This window comes from Magallana gigas, chromosome 4 (assembly GCF_963853765.1).
Source record: "Magallana gigas chromosome 4, xbMagGiga1.1, whole genome shotgun sequence".
Classification (NCBI taxonomy): domain Eukaryota; kingdom Metazoa; phylum Mollusca; class Bivalvia; order Ostreida; family Ostreidae; genus Magallana; species Magallana gigas.
In genome coordinates this window covers 22,472,034-22,499,538 of record NC_088856.1, presented here as the reverse complement: position 1 = coordinate 22,499,538, position 27,505 = coordinate 22,472,034, and the positions used below count along the sequence as shown (strand labels likewise).

The following is a 27,505-nucleotide window of genomic DNA, read 5'->3' as shown; positions in this document are numbered from 1 at the left end:
ATAAATTTGTTTTCGTTCCTGTAAAATTTTATGAGTGAAAAGTGATAATTGTTCAATGAAGATATCTTGGATATATTCCCTTTCATCGATTTCAATTGTATTTCTTTCACAGGTATGTGTATTTTTATTAAAAATTATCGAAAACTGTTGGAAGCAATAACTTGGGACAGACTATAGACGATAATTGTCACGAAATAAAAGACAAACAACGTTTAAATGTTTGATTGTGTAATCATAAAATCAAACCATTTCACTTTAACAAAACAAAATAAATGCTATGCACAATGACTATTAAACAAGAGGCCCAGGGGCCACAACGCTCACCTGAGCAACAATTGCATTAATTCTGATCAAATTAGCATTACAGTATCAAAATATCCTGACAATTGAGTACAGTAGATCTTGCTAAAAAAAAAATAAAAATCTGCCAATTTTATCCACCTCTTATTTTTTGGTAAATACCAAGCCCCTTTTGTTATTGTAACTGTAAGAAGATTTTTCTCTATTCCTATATACCCCCCCCCTCCCATTCGTGGCCCCACTTTTCTCTAGGGAATCATGGTTTCATCAAACATAAATCTGCATAACCTGTGCTTTCACACTAAGTACTGAGTTTTGGACCAAAAACTTTCCCAGAATATTTTTAAAGATTTTCTCTATATCTTCCTATGTAAAAATTGATCCCCCAATTGTGGCCCCACCCTATCCCCGGGGACCATGATTTGAACAAACTTGAATCTACACTATCTGAGGATGCTTCCACTCAAATTTGAGCTTTCTTGGCCTAATAGTTTTTGAGAAGAAGATTTTTAACGATTTTCTCTATATATTCCTATGTAAAACTTGATCCCCTAATTGTGGCCCCACCCTACCCCCGGGGACCATGACTTGAATAAACTTGCATCTACACTTCCTGAGGATGCTTCCATTTTAATTTGAGCTTCTCTGGCCAAATAGTTTTTGAGAAGAAGATTTTTAAAGATTTTCTCTATATATTCCTATGTAAATCTTGATCCCCCAATTGTGGCCCCACCCTACCCCCGGGGACCATGATTTGAACAAACTTGAATCAATACTACCTGAGGATGCTCCCATTTTAATTTGAGCTTTTCTGGCCTGATAGTTTTTGAGAAAAAGATTTTTAAAGATTTTCTCTATATATTCCTATGTAAAACTTGATCCCCCTCTTGTGGCCCCTCCCTACCCCCGGGGGCCATGATTTGAACAAACTTGCATCTACACTTCCTGAGGATGCTTCCATTTTAATTTGAGCTTCTCTGGCCGAATAGTTTTTGAGAAGAAGATTTTTAAAAATAACCAACAAATTTTCAATAATTCTCAATTATCTCCCCTTTAAAGAGGGCGTGGCACTTCATTTGAACAAACTTGAATCCCCTTCACCTAGTGGTGCTTTGTGCCAAATTTGGTTGAAATCTGCCCAGTGGTTCTTGAGAAGAAGATGAAAATGTGAAAAGTTTACGACGACAACGACGACAGACAACGGACAAATTGTGATCAGAAAAGCTCACTTGAGCCTTTGGCTCAGGTGAGCTAATAAAACAATGAGAACTTTTAGTGCCGGAAAAGGACATGAAATGAGAAGGGCAGATGTATTCAAATTTTGAGATCCAAGAACCACGCTGACAGAAATATGGGTTAAAAAAAACTGTGCGTTTGTGTATTGTCGACACAGATGTAATTAATACACTACATACATGTAACAAATTCAGAAGAAAATTTCACGATGAATGGGAAACAACTCGGGCATATACATGTAAATCACGATACCACAATGTTTTGTCATTACATGTTATAATGTAAATTCAATTTGTTTGACACTACATTTACAAAAAAAATAGCACTGTTCTCACTTTCCTAGAAGCCCCGTCCCTTTAAAGCCAGCTTCTGGGACGCCTGAGACGTTCATCAGATCCTGCAAAACCCCAGGATCCTCAACCGGCTCGTCTGCCTGCAGCATGATGACGTCACCAGGCGCAACGCGGAGACTGCCGAGAGTTGCTTTGTCGTCTGCTAAAGCGACTCCAGCGATTGTCAAGTTCTGATCAAACGGCGGCACTGAGAAAAGTTTCATTAGCTGCAGCTTCAGGTCCCTCAATGTCTGGTCAGATGATATTTTCAACTCCTTTTCCCCTCGCACTTTCCGATGGCGCTGGCTTTTTCTCAATGAGTTGCCATCGAGTTTCTGCATCTTCTCGGGTGGTTCCTCGCTTTCGGATTTCCGGCGATCGTTGGCGCAAAAATCAGGATCGGGGTAGTCTTGTTTACTGCTGTCTAAGGACACGTCTCCTTGCTTGTCCTTGACAGCTTTCCGCACGAAAATTGTCGCATCCCTATAGACATACTTTGCCATTTCTATCATATTTTCCCGCTGCTGCAAGCACTCTTGGCAAATTTCAGGGAGTGTGATCACGTGAACAGAATTGTCCTCCTCTTCATACGCAACGACGGATACTTCGTAATCCACAACAAAATGTTCCATCACTTTCTCAAACTCTTGGGGCCAGAGATATACTACCTCTGAATTATCCGTCAGATCAGCGCCATTTTGTGGAGGTGGATGCATGTATTTCCGATGTTCACAAAGCAAGCGAATATTCTTTACCTCCAGTACGGGATCGTTTTTGACTGGATCTTTCACGAAGCGTCTCCATTCCTCCACGAATTGCGAACTTACCACGAATATTTCCTCTCCTGTCACAAGCTTCACAGGGCGTTTCTTGTTGTTAAAAATGTCGGCCAGGTCTGCTTTCTGTACCTGCGCTAATCTCTTATTTGTGTTCTGATTTTCTGTCTCTTCCTTATTTTTATCACAACATTTCTGACAGACTGGATGAGAACTCGAGAATTCTGGACAATCTGGAAAATATTCCCTCAATCGGATCCACAGCTTTTCTGGAATCAATTTCCTCCGTGAAGGGTCTGGATCCAGTTGACCATGTAGCTCACATAACAAATCTTCATTGAACTGAAGAGAACTCTCCATGCTTTCATCAGCCGCAGACATGTCTGTCTTGTCAACAGACTTACTATCTCCATCATCCACTTCACTTAATTTTCTATCTCTCTCACAATCGTCCTTAGTGCATGTATCGTCTGGCACCTCCATACTCTTGTCTGCAGAGATTTCTGTCGTTCCACTGGACGGATGGTCCACTCCGTTGTCAGTCCCCTGTTCCAAAGAGTCTCGATCCCCATGATAATCCTCCAGCTGTTCTAAGACAAGTCTTTTCCAGCTCCTAAAGGATGACTTCCCAACCCAGAATGAAGGCTCTGCTATAGGATCTTCCATTTTCTTCATTGTACTAAACAATTTTTCATCCTCAATCATCTTCCTCTTGGTGCGGAGAACTTTACATCGACTCCGTACGCATATGAGACAGGTGGCTTTGTCCCCCGGCAAGCGAGGCCCTCCTTGATACTTTTCATACAAACTATTGACAGCATCATACTGCACACATTTCATCTTTCCAGCCCTGTCTGGATGAAGCTTCCCATGCTGACACAAGGCCATTTCATTGTTGACTGGTCTGGCCTTCCCTGGATCTTCCAGCCAATGAGAGAGCCAAGGAAGACTGATCCACTCGTAATTGTGGATTTCCTGATCTTCCGTCCCAACCACAAGACGACTAAATGTTTGTCGGATTTCTTCTTGTTTCTCTTTCCCACTCTCTATATTCTGTTCCCTCATCATCAAAAGTTCTGCCACCCACATTTCAAAGTTTTCATTGTCCTTTTTCACATAATCCAACATGTAGTGAGGAAGATAACTCTTGTCTGGCATTTTCAGATCAATAACCTTATCCTTTTCTTCCATGGGCATTTGCCTGGTGTATACCAGCATGTATGCATTTCTAGAAGAATGATACCCTTTGGGCACTTTCCCCTTCTGTTTTGCCGATGTCTCCTGCAAATCTTCTTCAGTACCAAGATGGAGATTGGATCCCTTCATCTTTGTGGTTTCTTCATCATTAAACTTGTACCAAACTCCGGAGCTTTCATCCAGAATGTGGGCTATGTAATGGCCACTGTATGCAGAGGGTCCACGATGAATTAACACTGCTTTCAATCTGTAAATGCTACCACTTTGTGGTGAATTGTCATTATGTGTATGATTGCCATTAGATGTCATGAACTTGCTCATATCGAGTGTTTCAGGAAACTGTATGAAGCCATTTAGTTTCTTCTTGTGGCCTGTTTTCTTATCAAAAACAAATCTAAGTAGCTGAAGATTGAGAATCGGTGGCAGTCTTTTCAGCTGAATGGCTCTTTTTGCGTTTTGTTTACTGCAGCACGTGGAACACATATACTGATTATCTCCTTCCAGTTTCTCCTCATGCAAGAAATCAGTGATAGAATCCTCCAACGTTTTGTGGCCTTGAATGTGCAAGTCAAGCTCATAGAACTTGGAATGTGTCTGAGATGAGTTTTGACAGCCACTGCAGGTTGTGACATAGGCATAGTCCCCACATAACTGTTCTTGAATGATATTGCGGACCGACGGATCATCCTGCTGAGACAGACACTCCTCTAGCAAGGAGAGAAAAAGCTTGGAGAATTCCTGCGCATCTTGTTGAAGAGCCGCATCCAGACCAAGATGGTCGATGAAGTCCTGTGGACTGATGAACGCTCTTTCCGACAATTCCAGGAGAGAGAAGATAGCCTGGAGGTGACCTCCTATACTGCTAGGTTTCCAGTCATCATCCACTTTATCTCCCATATTCGTTTCTCGGAACTTGTACAGAGCTCGTCGGATGGGAGGACTGTGGAACCAGAGCTGTAGGAATGTGTTAACGTAGCAAGTGTTCCCCAGGTTTTTGAGCCCCACGAAGTCTTGTCCCTGTCTGCGCTCATTGTTGGGATCCTCAATATCATGCCAGCTGTCATCATTGATTTCGCCAAACCACTTGCGCTCGCCTATGCAGTTTAAGCAGAATGGATTTCCTTTACAATTTCTTTTACAGGCTCCTAATTTGCAAGGCTTAAGGTTCAACCTGAAGAGATGAAAATGGATGGTATTACAAGATTAAAATACGGTATATATTTTTAAAATGTGGTTATGCTTGAAACAAAGCGAGTGTTAGTTATGATTATTCATCTAAAATAATTTTGAGAATTTGTTAGCTTGAAAAGTATTATTTTGCAAAAAAAAAAGACCAAACCAAAAACATGAATTAATTTGTATGCGGTACTGATAGTCTGTGGTGTGGTTTGACTTCTATGCAGTACTGATAGTTTACAGTGAATGTTTACTTGTAAGTGGTACTGATAGTGGTGTGTATTTACTTGTATACGGTATTGAAAGTTTTTAGTGTGCATTCACTTAAATCAATACTGAGAGTTTGTGGTGTGTATTTACTTGTATGCTGAACTGAGAGTTTGTGGTGTGTATTTACTTGTATGCTGAACTGAGAGTTTGTGGTGCGTTTTTACTTGTATGCGATACTGATGTATTTTGTGTGTGAGTTTACCTGCATGCAGTACTGATGAGTTCGTTTGTGTGATTTTACTTGTTTGTTGTACTGATGTATTCATTTGTGTGAGTTTACATGTATGTGGTACTGATGTGTTTGTTTGTGCGTATTTACTTGTATGCAGTACTGATGTGTTCGTTTGTGATGTCCGACGGCTCCGTGGTCTCCGCCCATTGCCAGGCCGCCTTGTCCAGTTGCTGTTTTGTTGGCATGTCTATCAAAACAAGATGAACACTTAAATAATACCTCAATGCATCCAATATTATCTTGTGGTTGCTGTTAATCATTTAAACATATAAATTATAGCATACATGTCATATACCATGTATACACCAACAGAGGGCTTCTATGTATTTGGGTGCGATATGAAAAATCCCATGTTATGTTTTTAAATCATATACTTATATAAAATATCAAAGAAAGAACAAAAAACATCCTGTGATGAATGATTATTGTCAACATATAACTTGGTGTATGTATACTTTTCTCTTATAAACTTTTCTGTCAATTTGTGCCAGTTCTTTGTACAGGTATTCCAAGTTGATGCCGACGTTATTATTTGACCTTATACTTGGACATCGTAAACAAATAACCAGATTCTACATCATAATATCCAATGATTAACAGAAAGGGTAAGTAATAACCTTTCAACTGACAATTGCCCGAAATTAAAGGGTGTGTAATAAATTTCATAAATTGGTTAATATTGTACAGGGCAATAAAAGATATATTTTCTGTAAGTATATGATAAAGTTACCTAGTCACCTAGTCATAGAAAGTCGAGAAATACGGTAGTGCTTGCCGAGAATTAATCTTGGGCCAGCAAATTGCCACAGAAACATTACTGATGGGAGAAGGATGTGTGTGTTGATGATAAAAGATTATCATGATAATACAAATAAGCAGATTTGCAATATTTTTAATAGCGAGTGCAGCTTGCTGGAGTGCAGCGCTGGTGAGCAAAGCCAGCTCTAACGACAACAATTCTGCCAATTGTGACCTTTGACATTCTTTTGTCAGATTCCTACTTACAATACTCTGAAAATTGCAAATGGTTACCAATGTCAGGTTCTTGTGAGAACAGATAAAATGTAACTTAAGAACGCCATGTATTTAAAAGATGAATAATGCATTCTGCTGATTCTAAAATATGATTTGCAACTAGTTGTTTTACATTTTTTTTCTTGGCAAAATGTTTGGAGCAGCTACTTTGATGGAAATTGTTGAGCGATGTCTGCTCTCCTTATGTGATGTCAAAATGTCTAAGCAAGCAACCTTTAGCGTAAATAAAGATATAGATAGGCGGATTAAACCGTGCATGTTTCGAAAGAATCTAATATTGAAACTATGATTCTTATTGCAGACTGCACTCCATAAAACACATATGCTTATACGTGTATACTGGAGAGTAAAATATTTTATTTTCATAATCACGTTGGCTGACCAAATTTGGTAAACAATGCTATAATTTATTATCATGTACCCGTCTGTATTTGCGATTTCATTTATGCTGCGCTCGCCCCAACGGTCACACAGTAAAACATATCAGAAAAATGGGGTTTTTATTTGGCATTTATGACTTTTGGATCAAAATAAAGATCGATCATGTAACTATTATACACCATTTGATTGACGCAAAAAAATGGATGACATGTTGAGAAGACAGTCTGTGCTCTTCCCATTCAAAACTACCAATTCTTTACCAAAGATTTTACGAGAAACAAGTTCACAATCTCGGTTTTACCTGGTAAAGTAATTAAGAATGCATTTCAACAGTTCAATTTGCGCTTCCCGCCTCCATTGCACCTGTCAAAATCAAAAGTAAGTCCCCGATTTCATTTCCGGTTAAATTTCTATGCGAATTGAGTAATTTTTACAATATTATTTCGTAGTTATGTTAAATGATAAAAATAGAACGTCATAGAAATATAAATGATGCCAAAACCTTAATATTACACAAATTTTTATCAAAAGACAACGTTAAATGAAGTGAATATTTGTAATTAGAAGGATATAAATAGAACCGAATTTGTTAAGGAACGGTTAATAAAAATTCAATAGTCATCGTTAAAAATAAGCTTTAAAATCGTATTATTCAAGGTATACGGTACAAAACATTTCTATGTCTTAAATTAATCATACACACAACATGGAAGACAGCAGACAGCAGAGAAAACATGTGTCCTGTGATTCAATGACACAGAGCATCTTGCATGTCATTAAAAGAAATTGTGGTGCTCTCGATATAGAATCCAAAAGCATTCTCGTCCAGAAACGCCAAAAATCATTGAAAGATGGAGATTTTTGTGTGCCAAAGGGGTGTTTTAAAATTAATGAAGAGGTACAACATTCTTCTGTTATGAAGACGATTTGTAAACTCATCCCGAATTAAGCTCTTTACTGCTGACTTTACATTTTGTTACTCTTGTCAGCCCTTTAATAGAATGTCAACAGGTTTCAGAAATAACCTTCAAGTGCATTTTCATATATTGACAAGAATTGCCTCTGCTGGGGTTTGAACCCCGGGTCCTCTGTCACACAAATCCAGCACTCTACCAATCAAGGGTTAACTCACTAGCCAGAGTTTAGAAAGAATAATCTTACCGTGACCCGGCTACGCTCAGGTCACAGTAAGAATTCGTCCCATATACTTGCAATGTAGCAGCTACGAAGCGGATCAGCTTCGCATCAAATTCAAGTCTGTTAAAAATAATCTGCAGAGGAAAATCACTTTTTTTACATTACAAACCTTTTTGAACATGCATATGTAGTTAAATCCACAAAATATCCATTTAATGAGTCGTACCAAGTCATTATGTTAAAATACACATTTGAATTTGCCTGCCATTTTGTCAGAAATCACACTCGGAATGTCTTCGATTTTATTATTAACATCACAACCATAAACAGCAAATTTTTAAAATGTGATGTTAAAAGTGGCAGCGATTCTGTTGCGAAAACAGTTAATGTGGTACATGTAATATGGGATTATAAAAGAGCAACATTGTAAATATTTAAGATCAATCACATGAAAACTTTGGCGAGATACAGCGCGATATAATTTTTTAATTTGCTACGAAGCGAGTATATGGGACGAATTCTATCATTAAACCGGGTCTGTAGGACATCTGTGATGTTAACGATAGAACATTCTATCTATCCAAAGCTTTATTTATGCTATATAACTGACTATATCACATTATACATGTAACATAATTTTTATGAACTGATTGACATACTCTTTACATATACTGGTTTTTGTTTTTTTTAAACAGGAGTTTCTTCATCTTAAGGAGAAACTGATGGAGGAGAGCAAGTCGTGGACATGCCCAGTGAGAAAAGTGACGTCTGATCCATACAACAGTTTGCTGATTTCTCTAGACAGGTCTCTCACCTACAAAAGTGTGATATCGTCCCTTCTCCAGTCAGAAGTTCCATGTGCAAAGGTTTCAAAGAATGAAATGGAAAATGACACTCAAAAGTGGAATGACTCAAAGCCAGTGGAAAGGACTTTATTAGTGCATGTACCTGACTGTGGGGATTGCAAGACTCTGGAACAGCTCAGGGCATTAGTGCTGACACAGCATGTTATCAATCTGTTGCATGCTAATGGGTAAGTGCATGTAGTAATAGATTTTGATTCACTGTACATAACTGGAGTGGTTTTTTAAAAGGTAAAATACAATTTGTGTGTATTCAGTAGTCAAGTCACTGGGTTCATGATGTTTGATGAATTACATGTATATGGAAATTACAGAAGACAATATCTCTGAAGACATACTAGAGGATTTTTTGAATAATATGAAAGTTTTATGTAAAACCATGACCCAAGGTATAATTTGATTTCAGTGATGATATAATCAAATTTGATGAGTATATAATATTTTTTTTTTATCAAAAATAACTACAATTTTCTTTTACAGGTTGAAAACTAAGCTTTCACTATTGAATAGTGATGCAGACACTCAGAAATGGAAAGAGCTGATGAATTTTAATTTTGATTACGTCCAAAGGAGAGAGGAAAAGTGTGACGTTGAAAATATTCTTGATCGAGCAAGACATTCAGAATACAGACTCTCTCAGAAAAGATCAAATGAAGAAGATCATTCACTGCTTCATACAGAAACTACATCTGAATCTGACCATAATACAGCTGATGTAAAGAAACTGGATAAGCTGGTTTTAGATGCTGAAAAATATTTTGCATCAACATCAACAGATAGTGGTGTTTATGATAAAAATCTAGGAAAAGTTCATCGTAAGTTTTAAAATCAACTAACTTGAAGACAACTTCTGCAAAAAAGAATAGTTTTAAGTTTTATTGATAAGCCATGACTTTAAAAAATGTTGTGAAGATATAAATCATTAATTTCATTACTAATCTTTTTTAGAAACTATGGTTTTACTGTATCTAATATGTTACATGTAAAAAGATCTTTAGTCTTTTGTGATATAGTAGTTTAGCATCTTCATTTAAGAATTCAAATTTGTTTTGTATGTACAAAGATTCTTTTAATGACAGTTTGATTTTACATGTAGTTAATCTGTTTAAAAATCATTTTCTACACAGTCACTGAAAAAGGTGGAATTACAGATACGTTGATTCAAATGTCACACCTTCAGACATGCATTGAAAAGGTATCAATTTATACAGGTATTTAGAAATAAAGGAGAACATATTGATTCATATATACTTCTATAATTTTAAAAAAACTTAATTATTGTTATATGAACTGAAGGTTAATAATAGGTTAATATTTTTTTTTATTTCATGCACTTTATCTCTCAACAGATGGACAAGTGTGATTGTGTTTTACACATTGTTCCAGACAAGAAAGGTTTTCAGCAGCAGAAGATTGATCTAGGCTTACAGATGTTAGTAGAAGGAATGCCTAAACAGGTTTGTTTCAATAAATGTGTATCTTTAATACACATAAAACAGCCACCAAATACATGTATTTAATAAACATACAGCTGTTGAATTATATAATGAAGAATTATCTTTATATAAGGGTATTATTATAACTGCAAATTTTGTTTTATATCTGAGATACTGGTAAATGTATTTATCAAACTATTAGTATATAAGAGGCTTGACTGAATTATGGAATAATTTTCTGTGTAAGAAAATAAAGTGCTGAATGTGCTATGGAATTCTTGTCAATAAGTTAATTTCTTTCATTAAAACATTTATTAATTTTATGTTTTAAATAGTCTTCATTCAGATTTAGACAGTGTCACAAAAAGAAGAGGGAACTTAATTCACTAAACTCAAAACAACAAAAAATCTATCTATCTTATGCATCTAGATAGTTTGTTTATTGCTTGAAGTCAATCATGCAAGCAATATTTTGGGTTATATACTGTATTAATTTTTCATGTTCATTTCCTCCAAATGTGTAGGTTCATATGATTTATGGGTCAGTTACAGAAAGGAAATCAGCAGCTACTCAGAAATTGAACACAGAAGAATTTTATAGGTAAAAAATTATTAAAGTTATATAAGTTATAACCTGGAACACAAACTTTTAACAATTAACATAACTCTATAAAATTGGATATTTCAGTCTAATTGATTAGAATAGACAATTAAAGCTAAAGACTATGCTTAATTACGCCACAGGTAAGTAAATGTAGATGTATGTTTGTTTAATCAGAAATGCTCTGGTTAATTAAGGAAAATTAATGCAATGCACCATATTTTAAGTATATCTGGTGAAATATTGTTAAAAACCTCCATGAGAAAATTTCCAAATGTAGATTAAACTTTGTTTCATGTTCAAATGTAGTAGAATCAATTTAATATTCTTAAAAAAGTAAACTTATTATGTAATGGATTGTAGAGTAGGGTATTTTGAAGTAAGACTAGGTTTTAGATTAAAAGAACTATTAATAGGTATATTAAGGCAGCCAATAAATAAAATAAAATAAAATAAAAAATAATATATACCGATAAGACATGTACAAGATGCAGAATTAATTAATATACATGTAACATTATGTGTACCTTAGATATATACACAACATATGGTATATCAAAACATAAATAAATTTATTGTTTGTAATTTGTTTAGATAGGTATTTTTATGACAAGGTAATTGTTAATGAAGTTTGTAAATTTATTTCTAGCTTAAGGTTTGGCCAAATGAAGGAAGCCTCTGTGATGAAGTATGGAGAATGTGTTAAAGGTGCATGAGTAATGTCCCTTTGCCCCTCTCTCTCTCTCTCTCTCTCTCTCTCTCTCTCTCAAAAGAGTTATGACATTTTTCATTTTGATATCATCTAGTTAAAGTCTATGAGGTTCAGCATTATGATGTATTACATGTACTTATAATTTGTTACTGTATGTAGGCCCTGTATTTATGAAAGACTATTAATGTTGAGTATCTTACATAAGTACATACACATTTATTACTTATTTAAAGCAGGATGATTGAATCTTTTACTTCTAGTACATGTAGGTACATACATGTATTGTGATGAGAAGAGGATTCTTACATGTTTGTGTACAATAGGAATTCTTAGGAGCTGATCATTGTTCATGCATTTAGTGGTTCAAGAATTATCATTGAAATTTAATGTGTTTTTGTTCAAACTTTTGTAGGTCCTGGATGGAACAAAACAATAGAGAACTTAACCGTGGCTAGTATGAAGTTTGAATTGCTTCTTAATGTTCCACGGAATATAGTGAGTCAACATCAGGCCATTACTTTATGTAAAAATCAATAATTAATTTTATTTGGCCCTTAAAGTGAAGAACTGGGGCACTATACTTTTTCTGGCCTGTCTCTCTATTCTTATTTGTGAAACATCAGTATTCAGTGAAGACAAAAGGCCATAAATGATTAATGTCTGATAGAAGTCAAGCTCATTCATCAAGTTGAAGACAATAACAGTGAGACTTTTTGTTAGTATTTACAAAATGTTGGGATAATTCATTTGAAATTCATATTTTCCAATGCCTGTGCTTTGAAATGAAAATACAGTTTGTAGATACATGTATAATTACTGACTTTGTTTATATTTTTTTACAATAACTTTTGACCACTTTGTTAACAGGTGAAGCTGGATCTATCAGAGGGCAATGACTTTGGGGGAGGGGTAGACAACCGAGCGGGGGCATTTGTGATGTACAACTGTGCAAGACTAGCCACTCTCTTCAAACATTTCAACAAGGCTGTAGATGATGGTAGCAACTTCTCCTTGCATGTGCTCATTTATGTTTAACAATACTGTAAATTCCCAATTAAACACGAGGAATTAATATCCCCATAAAATTGCGCTAGGCACATCTTGTGGATTTTAAAATTTCACTTTTGTTTTTCTGACATGTAAACTAAAGAAACTTTGCTAAAAATCTGGTGTTCGCAGTTTCATAATCTCGCAATTTGATGCAAAAAGGTTGAATCCCGGAATTAAGTACTCGTGAAAAATAAGGAATCTACAGTAGTTAGTTTTAAATTACCTGAATTTTAAATTTTTAATGTATCATATGTATTATCACATAATATTGGCCAAAAAAGGGAAGGGTCATCAATATTGGTTTGTAACAAAGCTGGTGCCTGTTCACCCATAATCATGACATTTTTAAAAAATTTTATAGGAACATACCCACCATTACCTAGCTTGGATTCCATTGACTTTAGCTTGCTTAGAGAAGAGGTAAACAGTAAGCAAAATTCACTGTATTGCTGTTCATTCTTTTAGAACATTCATTTACCACTACCAAAGACATGATTTGCAAGCATCATGAATATTGTTTATTTCAGGATGAGTGGTCCTTGTTTTTCCATTACATTCTCCCTTTCCATGATGTGGTCAGAAGTACAGTGACAGAACTGCTGCCTAGTAAAGGCATCTACACCAAACTTGGCACCCACAAGGTTCCTTATACCATCAAGTGAAAATCAATTTAAAGTACATGTACATGCTATTGTGACGGTCAGACCTGTTCGAATACCGGCGCCAGATAGCTGAGTTAGTAGAGCACCTGACTAGAGATTCAGGGGGCTCGGGTTTAAATCCCGGTCTGGTCCGTCATTATTTCTCCCATCCCGTTACACTATAAAAATTATGCCTTGATTTGTGATGTGCAATGATTTTTATCCGATTCTATGTTAAGTGTGTTCAATCTAATCATACTTAGGCCAGCTTTTTTTTCAGGAAGGTAATCTTTTGGATATTTTGGCTAAATACATGTACTGTAGATTCCTTGTTTTACATGAGTACTTAATCCAACGATTTAACCAGTTTGCATCACATCGCAGGAATATAAACTTGCAAACACCGAATTGTGCTTCTCACAATTTTATGCGGATATTACGGGTAATTCCTCACGTTTCATTAGGAATCTACAGTATGCATGTAATAATAAAATGTCATGTTCAATAACACAACCCCTTTTTGGTATTTTTAGATATGCAATTACCTGATTGGACTGAGCCGAAGTTTAAGTTCATACTACAGCCACACCCATGTTCTTGTGGTACGTTATGTTTTAAGTACATTGTTCTTGTGGTACTTTACATGTATGTTTTAAGTACTGTATGAATATTTTTTTTTCATTTGATTTAAAGTAATTGACAATTAAAATAAGCTCTGACTGATTTCTGAGCTGATACCAGGTATGTTACATAATTGTAAATAATACAGAGCTGAATTTTTTTTTTTTATTACCGTATTTATGAATAAGTTTTCTTATTCTTTAAATTATCATCATTGCTATACCGAATATTTGCTGCATGTATTTAAAAAGAGAAGTGGTAAACTTGATACATGTATGTGCTTACATATCTTTTTTTTTCAGGAAAATCGTCCTAATTTACTTCCAACCATGTATGCTCGTCTCTATTTATTGAAAGCTCTACACTTCGTGATGACGGAAGGTCTACATTTGTTGGGTGTCACTCCCGCAACCCAGCTTTAGTCTGTGATAGAGTATTGAAAGTGGACAGTACCAGTAATTCTTGCTTATGTTAAAGCATGGAGACAGATGATTGATGAAACCTTTGGATTTTTATAGTGAAAGTTGTGATGGACAAACACAGTTGAATATTTGTACAATTAAGTCATGTTGGAAATATTCATGGAGAGGATCTCTAATAAATGAAGATATCTAAGAAAAGAAAAATTATTTTTTTTAAAGGGATGGTGGTTGAAGTTGTGTTATACATGTATATAAAATTATTTTTGTTAGAGCTCTATCAGATAAAAGCCCCTTAAATGTCAAGTAAGAAACAAAATCAACTACAAAGTTAAAGTAACATATTCAATAATTTATTGTTAAATTATTTAACATTTAAAATTTTGTACATTTAGTTTAGTTTACTGCTGACACAGTAAGATTTATCATGAAAATTGGTGAGAAGAATTGAATATAGTGAAACATTTAAACATTGCTAGTTTTCACTTAAACCCAGAGGCTCTCCTCATTAACATTGTATTGTGATCCTTGTATACACGAGGAACCTCAAACATGGAGAAAGTAAATGCAGGAGTGAAATCAAGATTGGAAATTGTTGGAGTCATCAGGCTGAGTTTTGGTGACGACTGGACTTCAGACTTTAGACTTGGATTTTTCTTCACTACTGAAGGAAATTTGGAGGCAAGAGAAATTTTTCTTTGTATCCCAAAGTTTTTCTTTTTTGGAATCTGCTGAGTTTTACTGGTGGCTTCCACAGCAGTCACTGGGTGTTTGGAATTCTAGGATAAGAAAATATCATAGTTCTAGTGAGAAAAAGGAATTCAAAATCTTTTTCCACAAAATTCAAGATTCAGAGTCAGCATCTGACATCAACGTTTGAATGACACGGATTTTTACTACTTACAGTAATTATATTATTACATTCTTAATTTTGTTGAAAAATACTTTTTTGCCATATTACCTTGACCTTGGGAAGTGATTTGTTGAGATCTTTGGAGCTTGAGCTTGTTTTTGGTGGCATGGTCTGTAGGAGATTGTTCAGGGTCAGATGGGAGTGTTGTGGGCGGATAACATCAGCATTTATCATAGGATACTCTGTAAGCAGACGGAAGTGGATACAGTTAATGGAGTACTAGACTTAGAAGTAATTTGTATGGAATATGTCATAATCAACTTAAGATGTAGAGTGACCATCTGTTTCATCATTATGCTGTGTATTCATGTCTGAGTACCTTTCACTGTTAATGAAAAAGCAAAGGAATATAGTACATAAATTACCTTAATTTTATGAATAAATATAAAAGTAGGCTAGTGGCTAAACCAGTAGAAAACAGAATTTCCTTCACATGTATTACATGCTATTGAATACCAAAGTTAATTAATTCTAGTAAACCTTCTAGAGGTAATTGTAAATATAATGTACTTAAGTCATGTACTTACTAAATCGTGGACCAATTCCAATTTTCTTCAATGACCTTGATGTAGAATCCTTTATTGACTTGGAGGCTTGGTCAGTAACTGCTTTTGGATTTATTTTCTGTGTTTTGGTAACAGGTTTATTTTTCTTGAAGACATCAATATCCTTCCTTCCATACGTGACTGGGACCACGGCCATGGATTTTACGATCTTCTCACCAATGGAATAACTCATCCTCACCAGTGTGTCTTTTGCCAGAGAGTTTGAGAATCGACTGTTGCTGTAAAGATAGGACATTTTAACAAAGAATTTATTTACATGTAATATAAGAAGTACTTCTAACTTTATAAATACATGTAAGTTTGTATTTCACATACTAGGAAAATTATAAGTGAATCTCCCCAATGCTCTAATCCTCACTACATCTTCACCTTACCTTTTGTTGGTGCTATAGCTATTACTTGAACCAAGGCTGCTGGAATAAGTGGGTGATTTCCTAGTCACTAGATCCTGCTTTGATATGAGTGGAACCTCAATCCCTGGACTCTCCATGCCTTCTGTACTTAAATCCTCACTCTCCTGCTCTGAACTATCTTTGTTTTTCTCCTCAGGAATATCCACCCTCTGTTCTGGACTATCCACATTCTCCCACTGTGTACCATCCACTGTATTCAACTCTGGACTATCCACCTTCTTCCATTCTTGACTATCCACCGTCTCCCACTGTAGACTATCCACCTTCTTCTGCTTTGAACCATCCACATTCCTTTTCTGCTCTGAACTTTCTTCCTCCATCTGATGATTTGGACTTTTACTCATAGAAATTGTGTTATCCTGAGATGGAGGAGATCTTAATGTTGACCCTCTTTCTGGTGTGGATCTATGAATTTTGTAGGCATTGCTGATTCCATGCACGGAGGCATGGTAATTATTGAGGGCGGGGAAACTTGTTAGTACACCAGGAACCTCTTCATCTAAAATAGAATTATTGGAAAAGTGTTTATTTTTTCAAAAAATAGGGGAAAAAATCAAACAATACACATTCTGCAAAATGATCATGCAAAGAAACACGTTTTTTAATCATAAAGTACGTCATTTAGGGCACACGAATTAAATGTTTTGTTTGTCGGACCCACTCACTTGTATTTAAACAAAAATATACAAATAATAGTGTTTTAAATTTCCTACATCCAGGAAATGCTGTTCTATTTCTGCTCTATTTTTGAAGTTAAATTGATTCTGATTTATGTAAATCAGAAAAAAAAATATATAATTGTCCACTTAAATTTATTCATGAACTGCCAAAAAATTTTGGCCCCAAAAAATGATAATTTCATTATTCAATCGCTTGCCCAATGGTACTTTTTTCATCAGATGTCCGACAAACAATAAGTTTGTGTGGCGTTAAGATAAACCGATGTAAAGTAAATTTCCATATGAAAGAGAGTGATATTTAAAAGTTTAGAATTATTTTTTTAAAAAAAACATTTCAACTATAAAATAAAAGTGATAAGCATGGAAAATGGTGTGATTGTGTTTGTAGTGAGTCTGAGACTGTTACATGTACATGTATTATTAGTATTTTCTACATTTCTAGATAGAACATGTTTTTATTTTCTAATCATTTCTAATCAATGACAGACCTTCACTACTCCAAGATGGCGGCTTGTTTGATGCTGCACCCTCTTGATACAGATATCTCTCCCTGGACTCGGTAGAGGAGGACCTTAGGCTGTTGTAATGCTGAGAATGGACAGATTCTACCACCGTGTCTGACAGTGGCTCAGAACTAGCATCGTTTGAGGAGGCTTCAAACCTTGGGCTTGAGTGAGCGCTAGTTTTCTTCCTTCTGCGGCGATTTTCTCGTGGACTGCTACTTTCAGGCACTTTCTCCTCATCGCTGTCATCAGACGCCACAGAAAATTTCAATCCTTTTCCCTTTCTTTTGGTTCTTTTCCAGCGATTATATCTTTTGTCTGTAATAGGCTGGTAACAAATATCTGTAGGCACTCTTAGATCTACAACAGATTCATCTATTTTTGAATAGTGTCTTAGAGAAAATTATTAAAGGCTGACAGAAAAGTTTTGCAATTAATAACCTTGATGAAAATGAGTGTAATACTTATTAGTGAAAAAAAACATTCCTCTTTAACTACACACAAAGGTCAGTGTTATTTATGGTAAATTTATAGTTAATCACAATATGTTTGTAGATGTATAGTATATAAAAACTTGATATATGTGTATCGATACTGTAATTGTCAAATTACCATTAGCAAAGTTTGCTGGGGATGTACTGGGATTCTCCTGTGCTCCTCTCTCTTCTTCTTCAGTGCTTTTGTTTGAGAGATTGCGGAAGGAATGCACACAGCCTTGTAACAGGTCATGCAAATCCTCACTGAAATGTTATGACAAAAAATATAGTCTGTGTAAATACTGCAATATTAAGGAAAAAGGGAGAAAGTTTCAAAAGAGGAATGATTTTCAGCTGATTTTCTGGTACTCTACCTTGAATGCAAACCAGCTACTTGTGATGAAACCCCTTCATCCTCATAGGAACTTTGAACAGAGGTTGCGTTTGTCGATGTTTGCCTCTCTCCAATGCTTGTCAACATTGTCTCACTTCTTTCAAGCTGGGAATTCATACTTTGGAGAGATGTGTCAAGGGCAACAACTCTTGTTTCCCTTATGTTCCAACTTTCCTTCCAATGGAACGCTCCATATGCTGCTTTTGACCTTTTCTCTGTTTCCATTTCATCTGACTCGTGGATCAAGGATTTTCCATACTGAGGGATCACCTCTTCCATTCTGGGTATGGTGTACATATGATTTCTGTGGTAATGGTTAGCGTTCTGTGCTGGTGATTGCAGCACAGTGCCGCCACCATCCTCTGGTTCTGGGGTGTTCAGCTGTAGATACCTCTCTGTGTCTTCCAGGTTCTCCTCAGAATGCACAGTATCAGTGGAGCTGGAACTCGACGACATCGACTTTGCATCTGAAAGAAGTTAATTTAAATTGTATATGCATGTATAAAGGAATCTCTCTCTCTCTCTCTCTCTCTCTCTCTCTCTCTCTCCGAAAAAAAAATCATGACAGATGATTAAATATGGTTATGTACCAAATGATCCATGTTTTGGAAACATTTGATTTTGGGTGAGATGCCTCGACCATTGGTTTGGAATAAAATGTGGCGGCCGTATTGTAGCAGGGACACTTTTACTCCGCTTAGATAGGGTGTAATCCTCTTTCTGAGTATCCCAGGGACTCTCGTAGTACACGTAAGGGTCGATGTCAGGCCCACAGTAGAGGTCCTGGGACATGACGTCACTCGTGTAACAAAGGCTGCTCTTGGTCTGCCGCTGGTAGGCCTGGAATGGACACTCGGAGTCCATGTTGAGAGACTCGTGTTCGAGCATTCGTAACTCACATTTCCCACAGCAGTAACGTGGACGTTTTATGAAACCTGGGTTAAAATCTTTTGAGTTGGTCTGTCAAGAAGAGGAAATAAAGGAAATGAAGGTTAATATTTGCAAAATCATTTATAAATAAAAGACTTTAGTAATTTCGAAATATTGGAAGTGGTAGCGCCTTGATTTTGGTGAAATAAGCATACTTGTTGTAGTTTGATTTTTTTTCATGTGTTACAAACTATGAGTGAATGTAGAAGGATATAATCTTGTATGATAAAGTTTATGTTTGAGTTTATTTACGCTTGCTGATCTAGAAGCTCCATCACAGTTTAAGTGTTGTCCGTCCACAGAAAAACTTTGATCCACCCCAAAAGAATGAGTAGAGGCAGGAGGCAACAGTGGGGACATGCTTCCGCGAGATAAACAGTCTGGACTAAAACTTATCAATCTACTATATCCGACATCTCCACGCTGTTTTTCAGAATATTTCTGACGTAAAGTCTTGACCTCATCTCTCAAACGTGTTCGAAGTATCGGGGAAGATGGCTGTAAAAATAGTAGAAAAAGTTAAATGCATTCTAGATATGTACATGTTTAAATTTTCTTTGTTATTTCCTATAAAATCATATGATGTTTATACTTTATTCAGCCATGGACAATGCCAAACCACGATCTTAACTGTATTATAACACGAGTTAATACTGACGTGTGTGTCTGGTTTTTTTTTTCAGCAATGCTTTCATTCCCGCATGAACCACAAAAGGAACATGTTATAATGATCAATAATTTTACGAAAATTACATGTGAATATGATCTATTAGATCTATGTATAAAATAATTAAGAAAAGAAAATGAATAAGCATACACTTTGAACTTTGGAAGCTTTTTTGTTCAGACGCTCCCCAAATAGTGTCAGGGGGCTGCTCTCAGCGGGACTATCGTCACATTCAGTGTACGGATTTACAACGTATTTCTCCGTAACCTTAATGCTTGTTTCCTGTTAAAATAGAATAAAAAAGATATATAGAGAATATTCAACATTAGCAAGGGTTAAGGGTAACAATGACAGATTTGAGTTAGATCAATTCATGAAGGGTTTTAAAATTTTAAAATACTTCTACGTTTAATATGAAATTCATATCGGAAATGTGGCTAGCTATTAAAAGTGCGCTGATCTATTGCACATATGCGTCGGAACCGGGGTGAGATGGCTTAGCCCCCCCCCCCCTTTTTTTTTTTGCAAAATAAGATGTTTCTGAAAATTAGTCTAGCCCCCACCCACCCCACCCCACTTTCGATTTGCTTCAAACGCACTGTATTGCATCTAATTTTGTAACTGCGATCGAAGTAAAAGATAAAGAAATCCTAAGTACAAAATATATCAAAAAATTGAATTTATCATATAAATATGTATATTCATGTAAGATAAGCTTTTAAGAATAAAAATCGAATGCGCTGCGCTCCAATGAGTTGCACATCGGCTAGCTAGTAATGCGATTTATCGTAAAGTTTTGTAAAATTAAGTGTACTTTATACATGCACATTTTTTTTTATCCCATTGTGTAAAGTTAACGAAAGTGGATTGGTTCAGTAGAGTAAGTAGCTATACGACTTACGACTAGCTCGCATTCCTGGCGGGGAGAGTTACAGGGCCCGTACAGCTGGCTGCTCTCCCTGGACAGGAGTGGCCTCCCCTGTAGGGGCTCCCGGGGGAGATCGGAGGCTTGTTTTTGAGGACTGGTCAGATGGAAGCCCTGCACATAAATAATTTTGTTGATTTTGATTTTAGTTTTTAGATTTATATACAAATTTCGTTTGAGGAAAATGGTTAATACTTTGATTTAATTTTTAATTTCGGTAATGGTTTTGACGTTCTGTCTAAAAAAAAAAATATACCCACATACACTGAAAATTAAATCTTTACAATTCATAAGATCTACAATTATGGATAACCGTACGATTTTTTTTCTTTATACTTTACACTATTGACACGTCTGTAAGCTGATCTTGAGATTGACTATAAACGTCTTCAATTTAATATTTGTAAAACAAAGTTCCTTTTAATCATAAACCAGATTGGGGAAAGTATAACCTTTGTTTTACCTTTGTTACTTTGGTCCGCTGTGGTAGATAGAGGTTGACGCATGGATTTGAGCGGGGGATCTTCGAGAACGGTGGTCTAGGAGGAAGTATGGCCCCGACAGACATTTCTTTAAACGACACTAGGTTCTTAACATCTAGAACAACAGATCAGATAATAATTATACAGTAAAATAGAAGTAAAAACAAATTAGTAAAATTCGCCGTTTCTACCAACCTTTTCATTTACTTCATGGTAAATCTCGCCACTGTGACGTAGCATAATATACTGACGTCATGGATGGTTTTTGTCATAGTAGACAGTTAAGTCGATGTCATCATTAATTTGATGAATTTTTTCCTGTATTTTTTGGCTTTAAAAGAATTATGTAGAAAATAAACCAATATTCTGTCATTCTATTTTTAATCACCGGAAAAGTAATCCCGGTATTATATTCAATTTGACATCATTTTAAAGAAAAGGTCAAGAACAATTTTTCAACATTCGCGAATTAAGAGGTGGCGGATGGTCCAATATCACCCCCCCCCCACACCAATAAAAAAACAACAAAAAAAACAAAAAAACAACAAAAAACAAAAACCCAGAAACAAAGCAAAATGAAATGTATAGTCCTCGATAGTTGGGCCTCTCCCTCCTTGGCAAACAAAACTACATCCCCTTGGAAAATTATCTTGATTTGAGCATGATCCAGGTCCATTTAATTAAAGATGTACATATGCATGTATTTTGAATGCATGTCTTTTTGGCTAGCCTTTAAAAGTGAAGCAAAGTGCAGAAACTGTGCGTCAATTGTAATCGATTAACGCTGTACTTCCAAGAACAATTGTGTATAAAAGTTTCATGAAATTTCATTTTTTTTATATTTTACTTTGGACCAACATGCGCTCAGACTCTGTACTGGTGTATATAGATGTATACATGTAGCTCTATATATGATGACCATCCCCATATATGCACCCCAACCCACCCCCATTAAAAAAAATAAACAGAAACACCTACTCTATTTTTTACGATGGTAAAACAGAGTCATGGGCGACATTAAAATTGCGAAAATTATCAACAACAATATTTGAACTCTGTGATAATATAATATCAAGAAGAGACCAAAACGATTTGAATGAACAAAGTTTGCTCCCTTTAAGTGCTCTCTAATGTTTGGAGATAATATTGACTCCGGCTTTCCTAACAACATTCCGATTCTCAGACTAAATTTACTATAATAAATTCCAAAATAATGCGTATACGGAATAATATAACAGTTGTGTAACAACAGAAGGTATGCACAATATTTTATAAAATCAAAAACAGCGATTTGATTTGTTGCAGAAATGTAAATTCAGTGAAAACAACACTGCAACTTGCTGCATGTATATTGGGCAAGAAATTAACATGAATGATTATGGAGTTTTGTTGTAACTGTTAATCTTATCACCGGAGGAACTGGTAGTTTTTATTCGCTTAATTAGACTGACCTTAACATATAGTTATACAGTTTGTCCTAGTTCTATTATTAACTGATTAATGTATACCCATTTATTTAATGGACTCGAATACTGCTTGACATATTCTTATATAAAGTCTCCCATGTCACATTGTTAAGATTGAACGAAAAGAGTAACAGTTTCCGATTTATTGTATGATTATTGAACCTTTAGTGTGTAATTTGTAAACAATGTTAAATGTTTCATGTTTGGTAATTTGGAGTTTTGCATAAAAGTTTTGATTTTAAGTTTTTTGTACAAGTAAAGTTAATTGTATACGAATTGACCTTTCAGTTCTGTATACAAGGTAATTTTTGTATATGATATGAGCAGATTACCTTGGCCAATTTCACTTGATGTGAATTAGGGTGGAAAAGAAAAATTACTTCTATTTACAATCTGACAGGGATGTATAGACGTGATATAATTTACTGAGGACAGCATGCACATTTCATACAACTTGAAGCAGTATATGCCTTTCCCAATGGGACTGATTAAAACATAGTAACGTTATGACATTACAGTGTTTATTCACCTATAAATCTGGATCTTATTACTGAACAGGACAGTTTAACCTTGCAATTTCTCATTTCTTTTTTCAGTAACAAAAATGGACCAGCACACGATTCTAGGCAGGATAGGTGAAGGAGCTCACGGCATTGTTCTGAAAGCAAAACATATCGAGGTATTTATTGAAACCATTTTCCTCTGATTTGTGGTTGAACCATAATTAATTATTTTCAAGAATGATTTATATGTACCAGTACTTTCCTTGATAGTGAATCAGAAAAGTACCCAAAATGTACAAATTCTAAATTGTTTGTCTCTACCCAATGCTCATGCAGTTTAAATTATGGTGTATATTGTCTTAGTTTTTTAAACCATGGATTTAATCTGTCTTCAAATCCATTATAAAATATTCATTTGTATGAAATGCGTTACAAATTTATTTTTATGATAATATTTTGAATACCTTTGTACAGAGTGGAGAGGTAGTGGCTTTGAAAAAAGTTCCTCTTAGGAAATTAGAAGATGGAATCCCACATACTGCCTTGAGGTAATGTTCGAAAAGAATCAGCTTATCAATGAGTTTTAGTAAACTTTACCTTAATTGCATGAATGATTATGTACCTTAGTTTTCAAAATATACCAATAAAAATTTCACTCTGAAAATTTCATTAACGATTTTTAATATTTACACAGCGTAATTCATTTTATTTTGGAACAGAGAAATAAAAGCCCTTCAAGAAATTGAAGACAATCCTTATGTGAGTAAATTCACCCAGCTATTATTTTATTGACTCTGTTCAAGAGCTATACTTTGATGTACATGTACTTAAAAGTATTCATGTTATATCTACCCTTTGAAGAGATGAAGAAACAATAGATATTCATGCATATCAAATAATGGCTTCAAATTTGTAAAAATAATTTGGACACACATATTCCACTTAAAAAATAAAAGTTTTTTGAATCTGCTAGAATTTGACTGCAAGTTTTTCATGCATTAAATGTTCAGAGGACCTTAAGCTCTATGGCATGCTAAGCTAAATTTTCATGTAGAACTATGCATACAGATTTAGCTAATCAAATGATCTAGAATGTATAGAACTGTATATTTCAGGTTGTGAAGCTTCGAGAGGTGTTTCCTCATGGAACGAGCCTAGTCCTTGCCTTTGAGTACATGTTGTCGGACCTTTCAGAGGTCATTCGAAACACAGAAAAACCCCTGACTGAAGGTCAAGTCAAATCTTACATGCTAATGTTGCTCAAAGGGGTGGCCTTCTGTCATGAGAACAACATCATGCACAGGGTGTGTAATTGTTTATTACTTTATCAGTAAAAATCAATATTGATATTTTCACATGTTTTTCATATTAAGTGAATCTGTTAAGAAATGTAATGATACAAAAAAGTGAAAATAACATGCAGTTGTACATGTATGTACCATAATGTGGGTGCGTACATACATTTTACAATGTACATGTTTCTACACTAAAATTGTGTTTATTATTCTAGGATCTAAAACCTGCTAACTTGCTGATCAGTTCTACAGGACATCTGAAGATTGCTGACTTTGGATTGGCTCGAGTGTTTCAGAACAAAGGGGACAGGCAGTATAGCCACCAAGTGGCCACAAGGTACATATACTGTTACAATGTATACCTAAACCCATCTCTCGTGTGTTCATACAGTGTCAATGTTTATGGATTGATTTCCTTTCATGTAAATTCCGAGGCGTGTTCAACAGAGCGAGCGCTCGCGATCGCTCGCCAAAATTTGTGTTGCGAGTATAGGGAATTTTGGCGAGCGCTCGCGAGCGCTTGCTCTGTTGAACTCGCCTCCAGTGTTTGGTTTTCCTTACAGATTTATTTATAGTACATGTGTATCTGTGTTTGTAGATGGTATAGAGCTCCGGAGCTGTTGTATGGTGCCAGGAAGTATGACGAAGGAGTGGATCTCTGGTAAATATGTGAAGATATCAATGTAAATTAAATAGAATTCTGACCAAGGGTGGGAGTTTAAATTGATGCATTTTGGATAAAAGGTGGAAAGTGCATTTTGAGTACTTGAGGCAAATGGGTGTACTATTTGTGACAAACTTATACATGTACTTTCAGAGTTTATCAAAAGAGGCAGATCCATATTAGATAAGCTATTTACAATTGTAAAAAAATATGATGAAATGTATTTATTTACTTTGCATGAATGTTCATGTAACAATTTGTAATAATTTACTGACAGGTTGTTTGATAAAAAAGTTACAAGCATTAATTAAGAAGGCACTAAGTATATATGTAATAGAGACAGAAGGTGCTGAATTTTCCTTTATTTCAAAAGTTTTTTTTCTTTGTATTTAGGGCCGTTGGTTGTATCTTTGGGGAACTGTTGAACAACTCACCATTGTTTCCAGTAAGTGAAACATCTTATACATTTTCAAACATTTTGCTTTACATGCTAATTAAGCTACAAAAAAATTCTTCTAAGTGAAATTGAAAATATTTTTGACTGAATAATACAACTGATGTAAAAGTAAATTACATAAAACATGTATTTTTACAATGAGAAGAGTTGTGAATTAATTGAAAATTCATTAAGTGTTTGATAATAAAAAAAATAGTTATGATATTTTTGTGGTTTTTAGGGAGAGAATGACATAGAACAGCTCTGCCAAGTGTTACGAGTGCTGGGTACTCCTAATGAGAAGATCTGGCCTGTAAGTCTTTGTATTGTTTGTTGTTGGGACGAGAAATTTCACTTTATTTCCTCTCTTCTTTTCATCCCAGAATTCTTTGGTGCTCTAGATTGTGCCTACTGTAAAAGTGGTTACTATGCTGGTGGTTAAGTAATAAGTATGCGTTTTTTTACAGTCAAACAACACGCTTGGGTATCAAATATGCGGATGCGTGATTTATGACTCTAAATTTTGTTGTTTTTTTTACCATACGCGCAGGGGTATTTTATGCAGTTTTGAGCTCAACGCGTAACTAGTATAAGTTTCTTTCATCCATAAATAACCACTTAAAGAGTATGTTACTCATATATGAGCTCACTGAGGATCTAATTTGGCATTTTATCATCTAGAAGAAAATAGAATTGATTTATGTACTTAAAAAAAAACCTTCATTGATTTATAATTAAAAAAATCTCATTATTTCTTTTGATATCTGGCTAATTTTGCTTTTCAGGGCATTTCTGAGTTGCCAGACTACAATAAAATCACATTTCCTGAGAACAACCCTATCCCTCTTGAAGAAATAGTTCCTGATGCATCTGCTGAGGCTTTGAACCTTCTGAAGAAATTCCTCGTTTATCCAACCAAACAGAGAATATCTGCCAAAGAGGCGCTGCTCCATCCTTACTTCTTCACGGAGCCTCTTCCTGCACACCATTCCGAACTACCCATTCCACAGCGCAGCAGACGTGGGTTACCACGGCGACAGCAAACACATGACTATAACATTGACATTCCATTAGAAAAGACTTTAATTGACCCTGAACTGCTTGCACCTCATGTTGTCAAAATCAAGTGAATCAGAGATGTGTGTTGTATAGAGAAGTGTTCATATCATTTTTAAATATGTAAAAAAAAATACCTATGGACTGTTTTTTGTACGGAAAGTGAAGAGATACATGTGAGGGGGGACTGGGCCATTTAAATGTATGGAAGTGTTTCTAAAACTATTATATAACTTACAAAGAAGAGTTTCATAAATATTGACAATACTGGTGAGATAAACATTACCAATACCATTCATAAAAAAATCCCATATTGTGAATCATGAACACTGTAAGTAATACTATCCAAAATGTTAATTTGTACATTTTAAAATGAATTTTCAATTTCATAATCATTGTTAATTGCCTGTTTATTATCAATTACTGAACCAAGTTCTTACATTGTAAATGTCCATATGAAAAGTTAACAAGAGATGATAAAGCAATGGACATGAATAAAAACCTAATAACATGTGTCATATTTTGAATCATTTTCTTGAATGTACTTTTCAGAACAAAAAAATTGTGTCCATTTCTAATAAGTCGATGAAAAATAAAATAATTTATCAGCTAACAGTTATTACGGTATAACTGTTAGCTGAAAAATAATTTTATTTTTCATTGAGATACTCTATAGCTGTTATTTATTAAAACTTATGAATGAATTAAATATTATACCATT

The 27,505-nt window shown here is 35.2% G+C and overlaps 4 protein-coding genes across 6 annotated transcripts; 2 read left to right on the top strand and 2 right to left on the bottom strand.

The window, feature by feature from the left end:
• LOC105329437 (DALR anticodon-binding domain-containing protein 3) lies at positions 1–15,079 on the top strand. Of its 3 annotated transcripts, none has more exons than XM_066081643.1 (13): positions 1–112; positions 8,768–9,105; positions 9,416–9,750; positions 10,063–10,130; positions 10,285–10,392; positions 10,896–10,972; positions 11,622–11,680; positions 12,097–12,179; positions 12,552–12,681; positions 13,096–13,154; positions 13,262–13,375; positions 13,909–13,977; positions 14,299–15,079. In XM_066081643.1, exons 1-13 carry the CDS (start codon positions 56–58, stop codon positions 14,416–14,418), a joined length of 1,617 nt encoding a protein of 538 aa, XP_065937715.1. In that variant the 5' UTR covers positions 1–55; the 3' UTR covers positions 14,419–15,079. The 3 variants fall into 3 exon arrangements, with proteins under 3 accessions (XP_065937715.1, XP_034306469.2, XP_034306468.2); XM_034450578.2 differs by lacking the exon at positions 1–112 and adding an exon at positions 5,754–6,124; XM_034450577.2 differs by lacking the exon at positions 1–112 and adding an exon at positions 7,567–7,833.
• LOC105329438 (ubiquitin carboxyl-terminal hydrolase 48) lies at positions 1,560–7,372 on the bottom strand. Its single transcript, XM_011430688.4, has 3 exons — positions 7,237–7,372; positions 5,607–5,706; positions 1,560–5,012 (listed from the first exon to the last, which is right to left on the bottom strand). Exons 2-3 carry the CDS (start codon positions 5,702–5,704, stop codon positions 1,868–1,870), a joined length of 3,243 nt encoding a protein of 1,080 aa, XP_011428990.3. The 5' UTR covers positions 5,705–5,706; positions 7,237–7,372; the 3' UTR covers positions 1,560–1,867.
• On the bottom strand, positions 14,747–21,644 carry LOC105329485 (fap1 adhesin). The gene is made up of 13 exons (XM_011430761.4): positions 21,560–21,644; positions 21,346–21,479; positions 20,859–20,996; positions 20,108–20,239; positions 19,543–19,788; positions 18,951–19,320; positions 18,341–18,827; positions 18,103–18,230; positions 17,476–17,850; positions 16,269–16,806; positions 15,856–16,112; positions 15,377–15,510; positions 14,747–15,194 (listed from the first exon to the last, which is right to left on the bottom strand). The coding sequence occupies exons 2-13, from the start codon at positions 21,448–21,450 to the stop codon at positions 14,898–14,900; spliced, it is 3,207 nt and encodes a 1,068-aa protein (XP_011429063.3). The 5' UTR covers positions 21,451–21,479; positions 21,560–21,644; the 3' UTR covers positions 14,747–14,897.
• An 844-nt stretch (positions 21,645–22,488) lies between these two features.
• Positions 22,489–27,297, top strand: LOC105329436 (cyclin-dependent kinase 20). Its single transcript, XM_066081642.1, has 10 exons — positions 22,489–22,619; positions 23,427–23,509; positions 23,808–23,881; positions 24,053–24,092; positions 24,449–24,637; positions 24,844–24,965; positions 25,227–25,289; positions 25,686–25,737; positions 25,970–26,041; positions 26,514–27,297. The coding sequence occupies exons 2-10, from the start codon at positions 23,435–23,437 to the stop codon at positions 26,856–26,858; spliced, it is 1,032 nt and encodes a 343-aa protein (XP_065937714.1). The 5' UTR covers positions 22,489–22,619; positions 23,427–23,434; the 3' UTR covers positions 26,859–27,297.
• The last annotated feature ends 208 nt before the right edge of the window (positions 27,298–27,505 follow it).